Source organism: Podarcis muralis, chromosome 17 (assembly GCF_964188315.1).
Source record: "Podarcis muralis chromosome 17, rPodMur119.hap1.1, whole genome shotgun sequence".
NCBI lineage: Eukaryota > Metazoa > Chordata > Lepidosauria > Squamata > Lacertidae > Podarcis > Podarcis muralis.
In genome coordinates this window covers 32473443-32489797 of record NC_135671.1, presented here as the reverse complement: position 1 = coordinate 32489797, position 16355 = coordinate 32473443, and the positions used below count along the sequence as shown (strand labels likewise).

The 16355-nt window shown below is 46.1% G+C and overlaps 1 protein-coding gene across 5 annotated transcripts in view; it reads left to right on the top strand.

The window, feature by feature from the left end:
* Positions 1-15253, top strand: part of ELAVL3 (ELAV like RNA binding protein 3) — an 83658-nt gene extending 68405 nt beyond the window's left edge. For 2 of the 5 annotated variants that reach the window (XM_028713083.2, XM_028713082.2), the window contains exons 6-7: positions 3059-3097; positions 6252-15253. In XM_028713083.2, the coding sequence (XP_028568916.1) occupies positions 3059-3097; positions 6252-6600 (388 nt within the window). In that variant the 3' untranslated portion in view covers positions 6601-15253. The remainder of the gene's footprint in view (positions 1-3058; positions 3098-6251) is intronic. The other 3 variants (XM_028713084.2, XM_028713086.2, XM_028713085.2) reach the window with 3 other exon arrangements.
* The last annotated feature ends 1102 nt before the right edge of the window (positions 15254-16355 follow it).

Genomic DNA, 16355 nt, shown 5'->3' with positions numbered 1-16355 from the left:
GCCCAAAGGATTCTGGGCTGTGTCTGAGAAGAAGCAACTTGGAGTAGAGGGTAGACCTGTGTATTGCACTGAATGTCCCTAGCTCCAACAACCCCCTCCCCCCCCTTGCTGTTTTGCACAGGCATCAGTGGCAGCTTCTCTTTCTGGAGCAAATAGCATCTTTACAGTGGGGAGGGATTTATTTATTTTTGTCAGGATGGTGGAAGTGGGGCTGGGTTAACCATGCACACACAAACACGCATGCTATGCCATGCTAGGGGTTATATGACAGTTTTACATACAGTGGTACCTCGGGTTAAGTACTTAATTCATTCCGGACGCCCGTTCTTAACCTGAAACTGTTCTAGACCTGAAGCACCACTTTAGCTAATGGGGCCTCCCGCTGCTGGAGCACGATTTCTGTTCTCATCCTGAAGCAAAGTTCTTAACCCGAGGTACTATTTCTGGGTTAGCGGAGACTGTAACCTGAAGCGTCTGTAACCTGAAGCATATGTAACCCGAGGTTCCACTGTATTGTCTATTTTGGCCCTAAAGTGTGGCAGGGGCTGGAAGAACTCAGGGTAAACGGGCTGTTCAAAGCTCAAGGGGATTCTTGTATCCCAAAGCCCTGTCCCGCTTTTGGTTGAAGTTGTGATGAATTTAAAGGAGTGGTTTTTGGCTTCCAGGCATGTTCTATGGAGCCACTGAGTGCTCTGTAATTGTTCCGTTTGCCTTCTCCCATGGAGAGCAAAATGACCTTGGGTTGCTAATAGGCTAGTTCAGATTTCTGTCCTGAAAGGTCTAATGTAAGCTGCCACACCCAGGTTTAGAATCTGCTGATTCCTTCTCTTTCTTAGAGATGTCTATAGTGAATTTCCCTTTTAACCCCATCGGCTAATGCAGATACATTCCGACAATTCAGGTAGAGAGAAACCACCAAATGGAATTATAGCGGTACCTTGGTTCTCAAACTTAATCCATTCCGGAAGTCCGTTCCAAAACCAAAGCGTTCCAAAACCAAGGCACGCTTTCCCATAGGAAATAATGCAAAATGGTTTGATCCGTTCCAGACTTTTAAAAACAACTCCTAAAACAGCAATTTAACATGAATTTTACTATCTGAGACCATTGATCCATAAAATGAAAGCGATAAACAATGTACTGAGGTCACACTGTCTATCAATCAGTAGCTGAACTGGGTTCCACACAGTAACACACAAAAAAGAGCCGCAAAAACAAAAACGCAAAATAAATAGCAAAAACAGACATAGCTCAGCATAACACTCAAAACGGAAACATGGAACCCAAAATGGAAGTGTGGCACTCAAAACTGAAGTTTTGGCACTCAAATTGGAAGCGTAACACTCAAAATGGAGCATTCTTGGCTTCCCAAAAAAGTTTGCAAACTGGAACACTTTGCAGTGTTTGGGTTCCAAGTTGTTTGAGTACCAAGGTGTTTGCGAACCTAGGTACCACTGTACTGTGTAGAAGTGAGGAATACAGTGTTTCCAGAAGGCCATGTGTCTAAGCCCTTCCCAAAAAGTGGGATTATTAACCCAGCTACTTTCCCACAATCCAGGTCAACTTTTAGCTATAGTATCTAAAACATACTTTTATCAGGAAGAAAGCAATACACTAGGAGAATTAAAATAGCCTCTCTGCCTACTAGACGAGGAATTTTGTGCTGCTGGAAGGCTTTTCTGATATCTCGCTTCTTCCTTTGGTCCAAAAGCCAATATAGCTCCCAACAGGCAGGATAAATTTTGGTTTGGTTTGGTGAAGCAATGATGGACTGAATTGTAGGTTTGGGTCACTTATGTTTGAACTCCCTGCTCATACATATCCAGTGGACCCATACGCAGATGATGTTCACAGGCATGGCATCTGCATGGTGTACGACATGCCATAACATGACACACATGCAAAAGTCATACATATGCATGGAACATGCGGACGTAGATATTTTCTGTGTCTTGGCTCATTAAACTTCCGTTCATGATGGAGCCACAACACACATGCTAATAAACACATCCACGGATCTGGGAGGTGTTATGTTTCACCCATTAAATGCTCTCTCCCGCATGTGCAAACAGGCAAAAGGTCTAGTTTATTAGAAACGCACCTCATAAGTAAGGCCTGGATATCTGCACTAGGGAAAATACTCCCAAGTCCTATTACTAAGTTATAAAAATTGTGCTACCGAAATGTGTATGCTGTATTCTATGCAATTGCACCATTTGGGGGAGTTCTTAGCAAGATTTTGCCTTTCTGCACCACATTCTTTGAAGAGATGAGATTCTGGAAATCCAGATATGTGCAGTTGATGGGATGAGGGACCATTTTAAAGGACAATAGAAGCAGGGAGGCCAATAGGGAAAAGTACTAATGCTGGTAGTTTTGCCCATTGGAAGCTCAGGCAACCTGCAGGTTTTCAGATCTTTGCTAGCAACTATTAAGACTAAACTCTTGCCTTTAAAAAATAAAGAGTAAGGCAAGCTGCCTAGATTCCATGGCATGATGGTAATCATGCAGATTCTTAAGCAAATGAATTGAAGAAAATTCAGAGTTGCTGCATGAAATCTGGACACAGCTCTGCAGAGGAAAGTAAGTCCTAACAAGAGGGGGTGGCAAGTTGTAACTGTAAATATGTTTGCCATGTTCTGTTCTATCTAGGTGTTCTCTCTTTCTCTCTTTTAAAAAATGATTATTACCATAATCATCATCATCATTTTTGAAATGCAGACACCGTTGCCCTTAATTAATTAGTGCCTGTCCATTACCCATGCATCTCAGTATGTGAAAAACAGATTATAAACAAACAAAATAGATGGAGATCCTTTCCCATTGCTGTTCAGCACATATATATATATATACATAGATATATATATATTTCCAAACCTAAGACATTTAAATTCCTCCAGGGCCTCCAAGTGCAAACAGCAACCTGTGCTTAGTCTCAGGAAGCAAGCGCTGCCTTGCTGCGGCACTAATAGCCAAGCCAGATGGCACCGCAGGACACTCTTGTTACGAGATCGTCTACTAACAATGGCCTCTCCTCGTCTTCCTCTTCCTCCCACAGGCTCGACAATTTGCTAAACATGGCATACGGCGTCAAGAGGTAAATAGCCTTCAAAAGCCTACGCTCCTCGCCACTCCCCCCCCTCCCTCCCCACCTTGGCCCACAGCACAAGGCTGGATTTTAAAAAGGTGATTGTCAACACAGCCCCAGAGGCGAGAGGCCCCCCACCCCAACCTCGGCCTTAACAGTGCAGCCGCACTCATCCTCTTAGAAAGCAAATGTGGGCGTCATGATTAGACATAACATTGGTAGTCTCCTAAGGTATCTGACTGTTTTTTCTTAACCTTAAAGGGGAAAAAAAAAACGTAGACAACTTTATTTGTGGTTGCTTGGTTCAATACCCACCCCTCCCCAATACAAATTTTTAAATTTGTAATCATTTCCCCTCTTTTTTCTTATTCCCCCCCACCTCCCTCAGCGAGCATGGGAATTTAAAAGTACTATAAAAGTTAAAACAATAGAATCCCTCCATCTTCTGCCTTAGGCCTGTGGAATTTGGGTTTGTGTGTCTTGGGGGACACACTACAGACCTTTCATGCCTCTCTTTTTGTTCTGTTTTGGGTTTGGTTCGAGAGAAGGGTTTGCTGTTTTGCTCAGATGACTGGCTGTTCCTTATATAATTTTTTTTTTTTTTTTGGTCTTGTGTTTATCTGTTGTCACTGTGTTGGGTGCTTCTTGGTTTCATTTAGTTGCGTTGCTTGAAGGACAGAAATTAGACGGTTGCTCCAAAGGTGAATTGGGAAGGCGGAAAACCACTGGACAGACAAACTTTATACCAAAGACATATATATGGGCAACCCTCTGGGAGCTAGAAGGCTGTCAAACATGTTACAACAATTACTGTTTATATTTCACCTCCCAATCTTCCTTCAAAAGCTCAGAGCAGCTTAAATGGAGCTCTCTGTAGTTCCACATGCAGGCATTGAGCAAGCTCATTCCTCCTTAGGTCCAAAATTCCTAGGCCCCAAATTGAGCCTGTGTTGTTTTAAGTGGTTGCTATGCCAGCATCCTTCATGAGTGGTCCAGTCTGCCCTGGAGATTCCTGGCAATGCCCTGCTAGTTCCTCAGATTCAGCAAGAAGAAGCTTGACTCTTCTGCAGAACTGGCTTCCTTCACGCCTCCTGTTCCCAACAAGATTAGAGGGGAGCGGCGTTGTTCACAGAGAATTTTCTATGCAATAGCACAATCGTGTGCCCGTGTTTATTCTGATGTAAATCCCACTGAAGTAACCGGGGCTTCCTTCCAAGTAAATGAGCATAGAATGATTGCCGCTGAAGTCAAGCAAATTAGCAGACACTTACACGACTGCTCTACTGCAGCAGGCTGGAGGTTGAAAATATTCTCTGCACAGAACCACTTCCAAAACATTCACTTCCACCTGTATTTGGAAAGCTTAGTTGCAGCAGGCAGGTAGTGTTGGTGAGCCATTCAGCCATGAATGACAGTGTGTTCTGGATCAATAACAAACATTACACATCCATATACAGAGTTGTGGTGTGAAACAACCCAGAGGGACGCCGGTGGCGCTGTGGTCTAAACCACGGCGCCTCTTGGGCTCGCCGATCAGAAGGTTGGCGGTTCAAATCTCTGCGACGGGGTGAGCTCCCGTTGCTCTGTCCCAATTCTTGCCAACCTAGCAGTTCGAAAGCATCCCAGTGCAAGTAGATAAATAGGCACTGCTGCAGCGGGAAGGTAAATGGCGTTTCCATGCGCTCTGGTTTCCATCATGATGTCCCGTTGCAGCAGAAGCGATTTAGTCATGCTGGCCACATGACCTGGAAAGCTGTCTGTGGACAAATGCCGGCTCCCTCGGCCTGAAAGCGAGATGAGCACCGCAACCCCATAGTTGCCTTTGACTGGACTTAACAGTCCAGGGGTTCTTTACCTTTACCTTTTACCTGAATCAAGCCACAGATCCAGGTTATCCAAACATTTCAATTTTCTTTCTTTCTTCTCCCCCAAAACTGGGGTGGACAAGGAAAGGGAAGGAAATAACTGGAGCACAGGTGGTCACCAGCAACATGTAAGAAAACAATAGCTGGCTGGGCGGGGGGAAGAGAGACAGACATAGGGAAGTTTGTACTATACCTGTTCCTCACAGAAAGCTCTGCCCTCATCCTGGGCAGGATGCGCCTAATGAGTCCCATCACTGGAATCCCTTGTGCAATGGGCTTTTCCCTCCTTCTCCCCCCCTTCCCTGTGCGAAAATTGGCTTGGGGGACTTGGGAGAACCCCCATAACAGTGCTCAGGGGCGGAGAGGGGAGATCATTTCATCTGGCAAGCTGAAATGCTTGAGCTGACGGAACAATCGGAAGAGCACGGCATTGAATTCCTCCCTGTTTCATTAGAATCATTTCTAAGATATTATTTGCTACCATGAAGTTTATAACTTGGTGTGTGGGGGGTTTGAGTTTGTTTTTCTTTAAATGGAAAATGAGATTCTCATTGTGCCAGATTCAGCATGGGATTCCAATTTCAGGACTTGCATGATGAACTCATTCATGCACAGGAAAAGTCACAGCCTCCTTCGTTAGGAGCCCTTCCATTTTACCCTTGAGGTTACTTCGTTATTAGAGCCAAGAAACCTTAAGGTCAAACAGGGAGACTCGTGGCACACTTGCAGGCTGAACCAAACTGGGGGAACATCTAGCACAGGCAGAAATACCCTTGACGGAGTGTGAATTAAAATGTCACCTCACCGAAATCTGTGGGGGGAAATTACAAAGGTAGGCTTGTACAAAGGTACCTTGGTTGTCAAATGCCTTGTTACTCGGACGTTTCGGCTCCTGAACGCTGCAAACCCGGAAGCGAGTGTTCCAATTTGCGAATGTTTTTCAGAAGCCAAACGTCCGACGCTGCTTCCGCAGCTTCCAATTGAGAGCAGGAAGCTCCTGCAGCCAATGGGAAGCCATGCTTTGGTTTTTGAACTGTTCCGGGAGTCAAACGGACTCCCGGAACAGATTAAGTTCGACAAGCAATGTACGACTGTACATCAAATTCAACCTGAAGGATCCAGGTCTTTTGGTAGGAACTGCCTGTGGCCTTTCCCTCCTGCCCCTTGGAGCCAAGGCTTGTAGGAGTGAACTGCCGGTGCCTCGCCCTTTCCCCTGAGAAGTAGGCAGCGCTGTTCCTAACCTGTCCATATTGCAGTGAGCTCATGCTGGTAGAATGCCAGCCTTACACCCAAAGTAGTCCTCTCTCCTTGATCTCCAGGTTCTCTCCCATCACGATCGACAGCATGACCAGCCTGGCGGGAGTCAACCTGACAGGGGCCTCCAGTGCCGGCTGGTGCATCTTTGTGTACAACCTCTCCCCAGAGGCCGATGAGAGTGTCCTGTGGCAGCTCTTTGGGCCTTTTGGAGCAGTCACCAACGTCAAAGTGATCCGCGACTTCACCACCAACAAGTGCAAGGGCTTTGGCTTTGTCACCATGACCAACTACGACGAAGCAGCCATGGCCATCGCCAGCCTCAATGGCTACCGACTGGGCGACCGAATTCTCCAGGTTTCCTTCAAGACCAGTAAGCAACACAAGGCATGAGCGAGCGAGCGGGGCGAGAGAGATGGCGGGAGGGGTGGGGTGGGGCGAGCGGCAAGGATGCTGGAAAACAGCCCTCTTCCCCGACTCGCCACGAGAACGGAAATGTTCATTGACTCAAATGTTGCAGAATATTTAAAACAAAACAAAAAAAAACCGCCAGACACCGTGATCCTCTCTGGGAAGCAGGAGGCTTCTCCCGCTCCCCCTCCCCTGTGCCCGACAGCCCAGCAGGGAGCACGGACGTGGCAACATGTCAAGCCACCTTTTGAAAACCGATCCCTGCTCTTGGCAATGTGCAGGGGAGACATCCACTCAGAATAGAACACCTCTCTGTTTCTGTGACCCTACTGCGCCCCCCCCCCCAACCCGGTCCCTTGTCCTAGGCTTTTCTAACATACTTTACCCAAGTCAGAAGCTTTCCCCAATCTTCCATCCTTCCTTCCCTCTTTGAATTCCGACCCCTTACATTGTTCCTTTTGATGGGCAGGTTTCCTGGCCCTGGGGGGGACGAAAACCACTCTCTCCTGTAAGGTGTGATATAGAAACACTCCCGACCTCCCCCCCCCCCCAATATTGCGGATCAGCAACTCCAAGAATTGTCACGACTGCTTTTCTGAGCTAGCCTAGGGGGGGGGGGGGAGGAGTTACAACAATCCAGCTCACCACTTTTGTCCTTCTTGGATGCAAAAATAAAATAAAATACAAAAAAGTACAAATGTGGTGGGTGGACAATGCTCTCATCTCATCCCTTGGTCTAAAATGTTAGCGATATTGTTTGTTAATCCTACCACCTTGCCTGACCCTTAATTAGAATGATGTTGTATTTGGGAAATGAACCCAACCCCATATGTCCTGAACGGGGGTCCTTCCTGCCTTTCCCCAGAGAAGCCTCATTCCCTGGGGGAAAAGCAAAGGCCCCATATATATTTTTTTCTGCTCTGTTTTGTAAGTTTGCATATCAGGTTTGATAATTTGCTTACGTCCTGGAATTATTTGGGATTAAAGTAAGAGCATGGGACATGGAGATAAGCAAGCGAGAGAGGCCAGGGACCTGGCACAGTGTCCAAGATTCCTAGTCGATTAATCAGGTTGTGTGGACTAGATGGGTCAAGTTTCTTTTCGGGTCAGAAATATGGACTTGAATCGGGTGGTGGTACAATTTAAACCTGCTGTTTTGCCTCCTCTCCCAAAATCAAGCCTTTCATTCTTTCCTTCTTTCTTTATAAATTTTTAGGCGAAGAATTTGTTAAGACCAAGCATGGGGCCATCTGAGAGAGAGAGAGAGAGAGGAGGGAGCCAACCCCCCACCCCCAAACTGTGTTAGCTGACTATCCTGATAAGCTAGAAAGTTGTTTTTTGATTAAAGGGGGAGGTACAGGAGTGGGAATGGGCTGGTGGGTGAGTTTTCCCTTTCTCTTTTTCAATGTTAGATCAATCTCATGACTGAATGAAAAGGGGGAAATGATACATTAAAAAGGCTGAAATGGGAAACAAAACGAAAACGACAGCAAACGTTTAGAAAGATTTTAAAAAAATCTATTTTTATAAAAAAGGAAAAGAGACCTTGTTGGAAATTTTTACTGGGATTCTTGAACTTCACACACACACACACACACACACACACACACACACACAAATTCAAAGGGAGAAATGGAAAGCAAGTCACTAAGTGCTACTGCTCTACACACACCAGTCATTCATTCCCAATGGCCTTTCCAGACAAGTGATGGGGATGTCCGTATTGTATCAAATTTCACAGATACAGGTAGCTTGGGAGACACACAAGAGTCTCCATATAATGAACTGGGATTTTGGCATCAGCTTTGATATGGGATTGATTGAGTTGGGGGATAGCCATAGTTCTGAGCTGGGACGGTTCCTTCCTGGAAGCTGAGCCTTCCCTTCCCTTTGCTAATTCCACCCAGGTTTGCAAAACGACTTGGCAGTACAGCAGTTGGGGTTGAGCCTGGCTCTGTTGCAGGGAGGGTTTAAACACCAGCGAAAGCAACTGAGCCCACCAGCACAACCGTGGCGGCTCACAGTGACTGAAGGCATTTTTAAAAGCGTGAGAATTAGAAAGCAAACTGAGTTCAGTTAGTGCCGTATAGAGAGGTGCTGGGACCAGGAGAGAAAAGACATGGCTTTTTCCAAAGGGTGGTGTCCCAACAGATGCCAGCTGTTGCCAGTTGCATAGCAGCAGTTTCACACAAGCACCCCAAACAGCACTAAGTAAGGCCCACGTGCTTTCTCCACACCAGAAGCATGCTGGGAAGGTAGCTGCATTTCTTGACCTATCGTCTTTTTCCTGCCACACCCTCTCCCTTGTCCCCATCCCCAGTTGCCTGGAAAGTCTTTGAGAGTCTTGTGCAGGAGCAGCACTTAGTGCCTAAGATCCCAAGGGGTTTGGATTGTTCTGTCCCTCCCTTAGCTGGGCAGAAGAAGCAGCAAATTGCTTTCAGGATTCTTTTTCCCCCACTAGCCTTCTCTATTTTATTTTATTGCTTTTCTTGCCTTTGTGTGTCTTGTTAGGGGCTGGGGACAGGGCAGAAGGGGCTGCAGTCACCTTACGGATTTTTGCAACATCCCCACCGGACTTCTCTCTTACCCACCCAGCCCCTGCCAAAGGGACAAAAGCCTAGGAAACAGTTTATCTCTTTTAAAAAACCAACAACAATGGTTTAGGCTGTGTGCTTAACACCAGCATTAGTTTTACACACGTCCATTTTCAGAGTTGTTTCCCTGCTAAGATTTCTTTTGGCTTTTTCATCGGAAAAGCCATCGAGTGAAATTTTAAAAAAAGAAGCACCCCAAAACAGTTAGTGCTGCTAGAGTATGGAAGCTGATTTGTGCAGATCGGTTTGGTTCTGCAGGAAAACCCTGCTGCTGCTGGGTGGGGGAAGAGGGGCTCTATTCACCCACCTCTCAATGCATGCCTGATATCTACCCTTAGCAAAGAGACAACATGGTCCTCAATGGGGGCAGGGTAGCAAGCAACTCCTCTAGCTGTTGCAGAGGACGCAAAACCTGAACTGTCTCAGATGTCACTGCCTACTGCTGGCGTGCCAAGGCTGTTATGCATGATGCTGCAAAACATCTTGGAAAGAAGAGAGTTAGATCCGCAGAGGTCCGTGTACGACGCAATGGACATCAATTACGGGAAAGTAGATTAACATTCAGTTTCCCAAAGGCAAGGCAGCTTGATCCAATTTGGGAGGCTCCTGGGCAGTCCATTCAGTGTAGTGCTGTAATGATGGGCTAAGTGCAGGGGCAATCAGGAGAAGGATCATGAAGGAAAAGCAGGGACCCTCTTATTTTGAGGGGCGTCGCTTGTTTGACACTGACTTCTGGTAGTATCCCACATCCATATACTGTAACTAGAGTCCACAGCTCCAACAGTCTTAAAAATTAAAGAGTTCTCTTTATGTTAATTATGGATCCAGCCATTTCATGTAAGAGACCAAGGATAAGTTGGGTAGGCGGGGAGTAGGGAAAACTGGTCCAAAGAAGGTCATGCAGCTGGAGGCTGGGGAATCTGCAAATGCTCCCCCCTAGGAGCCTGGCATTGTACTTCAGAAGATGCAACAGAAGTGGAGACAGGCTGACTTGGGGCCTGGGGGGTGAGATTGTCTGTCTTGGCATTTTCTGAGGAAGGACTAGAAAGGGAGCAGCGAGCACTTGCTAGGGAGGCACCAATTCTTCTCCTTCCCCTATCATTTGAGTGGACGTGAGGCAGAACATCTGCCACTTGCCCTTTCCAGGCAGCTTAATGCAACCAAATAGGTCAGCTCTTTGACCCCCCCCCTCGCTGTTGAATGGAGATCTCAGGGCTGTTTTGGCAATGTCTTTGCTCTGCTTTGTCCATGTGGCTCCCTAGAACAGCTGAGCGCAAGTCACACTTGGCCAGGGGAACTGCACGGCCCAGCTTGTGCGGTGGATGAGTCCAACATGATTCCTGGTGGTTGCTATCCACGGGGGGGAGGGGGGCAAAAGGGTGATGCCACAAGGGATGGCTGTGCCACGCCTTCCTTTTCAATAAGGGGCACAGTTTTCTGTTCCTCCTCCGCCTTCCTAGGTGGAGGCATTGGCAAGACCCAACAGTCAAAGTGTCCATCTGAGCATTTGATAACTCCGTGTTCATTCTTTCTCTCGGCTCACTCAAGTCAGTTCTGTTTCCCACTCGCCCTCACTCCGAATTAGCCACATGCCCTGGCAGCTCTGAAACGGCACCACCTTTTCGCCCTCAGCCATTCTGCTAGATTTAGTGCCTGCTCTGCTGTGGCTGGTCCATCCCCGAGAGAGAATACGTCCCCACAAAGCCAATCACCTCTGTAAAGCAACACTGCACTTTGCCACAGTGGACTCCAGCAGCCGAGGATATCTTCTGACTTTCCAGCAGGAGGTCTCTGGTGCGCTGGGCTGTAGGAGAAAGGATCGGAGCTCTTTCCACCACGCTGCAAGGCAGTTGTGGAGCAATCTGACCCGTAGGAAGGCCTTGCAATTCCCATGCTTTAAGATTTCTCTCAGGGGGCTTCTCTTTTCCTCTTGGCAGCAATAAACCTTCCAGTCTTTTGAGATGCACACTCCTGCTTGGGTTCTTGGTCCGAGGCAGCATGGGCCAGTGGTCACGGCATGGGCCAGTATGATTGCTTTGTGCTCATCTCACAGGAGGGTGAGCGCCTCAGCCCACCTTTCTGGATCCTTGCCAAAGACATGCTTCTTGTCTGCTGGACATCTAGCTTTCAGCATGACATCCCCGCTCCGATTCTAAGCTGATGGCATGTTTCCCCTCCACCCGATGTCTTGTGGTATCTGATCCATCATGGGGGAGAGATTGGGGGGAACCCTTTGTCCATGTTTGGAAGGAAAAGGTACTTAACCAGGTTCCCCAGCAGAGATTTGGATGCCAGTTTGGTGAAACACAACAGCAAGTTTCAGCTAAGTTGCCCTTTGAAGCTAAGGATTGAGACACCGCCTCAAAACTTCCTTCGGTCAAGGCACCCAATAATGTTCTTGGGTTGTCTGCAAAAATTGCAGGCGGCAAGAGCTTTTTTGACGTAGCCAGAGAGGTGCGTATGTGAGTGAGCACCTCTGCACATGCTTAAGGAAAAGGACGCATGTGCTCTCTGGCTCGAAAGGGAAGCCAGGGTGAAACTAGGATTCACCCCAATGGAGCGTTGAGCCTTCAAGCAGCTTCTGCTTCCGGCTTTGCCATCTTAAGCTGTGACCGAGTTACTATCATGGCACCTAATGGCATCCTAGCATAAGCATCACCCCTGCCTGTTAACCATGATAGTGGGATGGTGGAACAATGCTTAAGGCTATTCCCTGATCAAACCCTGCAGGGACTGTGTACCCAGCCACCTATCCCACCTGGATTCAGTCTCTGTCCGATTAAATGTCCTAAACATGTCGGCAAGTTTAAGGGCGAAATAACCCCATCCACTGCCATCTTCAACCAAATAGACCTTGTGTGTCCGAGGCCATGTTTATTTCGCGGAAAGCTAAAACTACACCGTATGTAACACAACCCTTGAAGGGAAGGAACTTGCTGCTCCAATATCTCACACCTTTGTCACGTAGGCCTCGATTCGAAGGCTTGGGGGAAGCTTCCCTGACAGTTCTTAATACCAAATCTCTTCCCATTGACCGTTGCCCATTGTAATTCCCCCCCCTCCGCGTGTGTTTTTTTAACAACGGGATTAACACGCCTGAGGGTGTCATCTCTGTTACTGTATGTAAGTTTCCTGTGATATAGGAGGCGCTATCATGGAGTGGGTAGGGGGCAGAGATGAGGTTCTTGGCACAGGTGAGAGTGTTCCACCTTTGGACCAAGACATCTCCTGCTCCATGGTCCTCCGCAGGGAGCCTTCATCCCTTTCGAGTGTGTATGTTTGTTGAATGGGGACAGGCCAAAACATTCACTTGGGACAGTTCCTCCACAGCACTGCCCAGCTTATTTTTTATTTATTTGGTATAATAGCAAGAAATTGTGGGGGGTGATGGTGGAGAGAAATCTACTCAAGTTTTTCACTCATCCGGCAGCCACAAATGCCAAATACCTTTGGAGTTTTAGCCATTTCCGTGGAGGCATTGCCCAGTTTCTCAAATTAAAGCCAAAAGAGCCCAGGAGGACTTTTAAAAAACGTCTGAATCTTGCTCTGTAGGGCTGCTGCTTAAAAATAATTTATTTATTTTATTTTATTTCATTTTATGGTTGTCTCCCTTCAGAATGGAGCCTTCAGGTGGGATTAATCTGTTTGTAAGGGTTGTACTACACTGACATCCATGTCCATGTTGCTTTTTTTTAATTCCCCCTCCACATACTTCAAAGGGAACGAGAAGGGAAGTTTCTCTTAAAAAACAACAACTTAACTTTTAAAAGGGGACGCAACTGCTACCGCCTTTTCCCGAGGCATCTCTTTGGATCTGTGTTCACAAATCACATCCTGAAAATGCACATCGGCTATTTTCCGTTCTTCTTTTTAAAAATTTATTTATTTATTTATTTTGGTTTGCTGAAAACAACGAAGTCATCGTTGGCACTTGTGGAGCAAGGGACTTTTATTTTCTTTTGCTCTCAAGCAAAAAAAAAAATGGAAACAAAATGAACAACATTTAAAAGACGAACTTAATGATAATTAAAACATTTTAGCATTAGTTCGAGTTTTAATTGTTTAATGATTTAGAAATTAGTTTAGGATTTCTTGATTTTTTGACAATAAATGTGTTCACTTGTGTTTTGTAAGAGTCTGTGGCAGCTTCTGTTTGCGATAAAATGAGAAAAAAAAAGAACAAAAAAACTGGCACCATTAACTCTTGTATCTTTTTGCGAATTTTAGCTTCTTGTAGTTTTTAACTTATTGTTAACTTAAATATTTATTACTGCCTTGTAAAAGTACATTTGTGTATATTTATGTTCTCATCAGAGTTGCAAGTTAAAAGGGAAATATTTTTTAATTTGCTGAGAAGTGATTATTCCTAATTTATTTATTAAATAGCAAACAAAAATTGAAACAACAACAACAATAATAATAATATAAGCTTAAACGACAGGCTCTCCAACAGGGCAAAGTGCACAGAGGTAATTTTTTCTTTTTTTAAAAAAACAACAACCTACAAATGTGGCATTTAGAACAAAAAAAAACTTTATAGGCAAGTTTGTTTGTGGGGTTCGATGTTACATCATCTACTTTTGTCTTGTTGGGAAAAATACATTTGAGTCTTCATCCTAATAGAAAGTAAAGGGGAGGGCGGGAGGGGGAAAACATGTAGCTTGTCATTTTCTCTATTTATTCTTGTGTTTTGTACCCTCTGCCCTTTACATGCTGCCACTCAGCATCCCTCCCACATGTTAAAAAAAGTTATTTCAGTGACAGTTTGCTTCTTTTATTTTCAATATTTGAGCAGGCACCACAGGCAGCTGAGACGGGCTGGCACAAAGGAAGTTTTTGACCCACTCTGGCTCTGATTCACTGAGATCCTTAAGCACAAGGGGAGATCTCTAGTCACGACCAATAACCTGCTGGATGGCTGGGAAGCGGGAATCTCCCAACTCAGGAAAAATTTCAAATACGATTCACCAAACCCCTGGCAACACTGCAGAAAGGGAAGGAGAGGCTACTTGCTTGGGTTAAGTAATGGTATAGCGAGTGACTTTGGGAGACACCAATAAAGGAAACCGAAATCAGGCAAAGTATACAAAATCTAAAAGGTATATATGAGAAAGCTTAGATCCAAGTAACACATTTGAAAATAAATTCTCTGAAATTTAAATAATCAGGATGGCACTAGCTTTTGCCAAGTTGGCGCTTTCCAGATGTTTTAGACTGGGACTGCTGGGGGTATAGATCTATGTGCTGATGGAACAAATGTAAAAAAATTGAGCTCATGCTACTCTTTTGAGGCATTTTCTTTTCAAAAAGCCCACTGAACTAAAAAAAACTTGCATTCTTGGCTACTGATTGAAGCTACTTCAAATCCAAGAGGGGTCAGGGTGGCCCTTTCTTCAACACAGCAACACAGGCCTTGAGAGGGCTGTTCCTCAAAATTCCTCTTGGGAGTTTCCCTAAACTTGGGTCTCCAGATGTTTTTGGACTACAATTCCCATCATCCCTGACCACCACTGGTCCTGCTAGCTAGGGATGATGGGAATTGTAGTCCAACAACAGCTGGAGACCCAAGTTTGGGAAACCCCAGATTAGATGAAGGCTAGACGCCCCCCCCCCCAATAATTCACACTGTCAGGTGTACTGTTAGTTACTTTGATTTGTGCCCTGCCATGTGGCCTCCTTAGAAAACCACTGCAGTAGCTGAAGAACTCCTGGGTGGGCGGGTCTGTTCCTGGGCTGTTCTCTTCTATCACTGGGATTAGCCTTTAATAATCTTAGAAAAGAGGTCGTGTTGCAAACTCTTTACACTAGCTAGCCACAAAATCCGCTGGGCTGTGGATTCCAAAGTGGACCCCTGCTCCAAACTGTACATGAGTCTGGGAAGTGCTGATCAGGAGAGTGACCTCTCTGAAAATTGTTTGGCAGCATTCAAACCCACCTCCAGACCACAGGAGCGATGCCTTGGAGCAGGGGTCAGCAAACTTTTTCAGCGGGGGGCTGGTCTACTGTCCCTCAAATCTTGTGGGGGGCCGGACTATATTTTGGGGGGAAAAAATGAACGAATTTCTATGCCCCACGAATAATGCAGAGATGCATTTTAAATAAAGAGACACATTCTACTCATGTAAAAACAAGCTGATTCCCGGACCGTCCGCGGGCTGGATTTAGAAGGCGATTGGGCCGGAACCAGCCCCCGGGCCTTAGTTTGCCTACCCATGCCTTGGAGCTTAAAGAGCAGGAAAAATAGTGCAGTCCTGTAGCTGTATCAAGTCCTCTCTTCTCAATACCACTCAATATATGCAGGGAGAAGCGTAAACATGATAGTGGGAGTGGAAAAGGTAGAAAAACTCCACCCCTACAAAGTTCTCTTGGTGGGTGGGTAATGGAAACCCACTGAAATTCTTTTGCTAGCCACAACACAGCCTAGAGCCTGGCTCCCTTTGCAGACCATGCAGCCACCGAAATAACTTGCGTGCTTAAAGAACTGTTCTGAAACAGAGCCACTGAGCTAAGCTGCAAATTGGAAAGCACAGCTACCTTAGAGAGCTTTGCCTCCGGTTCCAGCTAATTTGGTCAAGGCACTTTTCCTTTGGCTAGCCGGCTCAGATCCTGGTTAATTTCTCCTCCCGCAACCACACCCCTGCATCTGACTCCCTTCCCTGCATCTCGACGAGGGCATTTAGTGGCAAAACAAAATTCTCTTTGTGATCTGTTGCTTCTAAAATGGTCACAGCAATCTAGCCTCTTCTCGACTATATTTTTTCAAGTAGCAATAAGTGCCAGTTTGAGTTTACTTAAAAAAAAAAAAAAAGCGAAGTGGATTGAAATGGGGGTTGGAGCAGGGGTGGGGAGGGAGAGAGAGAATTCTGCATGCCAACGAAGGCAGACACCAGAGAGCGAGTGAGCGAGCGAGCGGGGCTCGTGGCATTTCCTTATGTTTGCTAGGCAAATTTGCTTCCAAATGATGGCTTAGGGTGCAACATTGAAGGGAGCAGAGGGTTTAAAGAATTGTCTGTCTGTTGTAATGGCGAGATCCTAATAACCTTTTTACATGCCCTCCACCCTCCCCACCAATGTATTTAGTCATGGGGCATGGTGGGGCTCAGGGGAAAAGATGACAGGCCTGGAGCACCTGGCCCCCAGAGC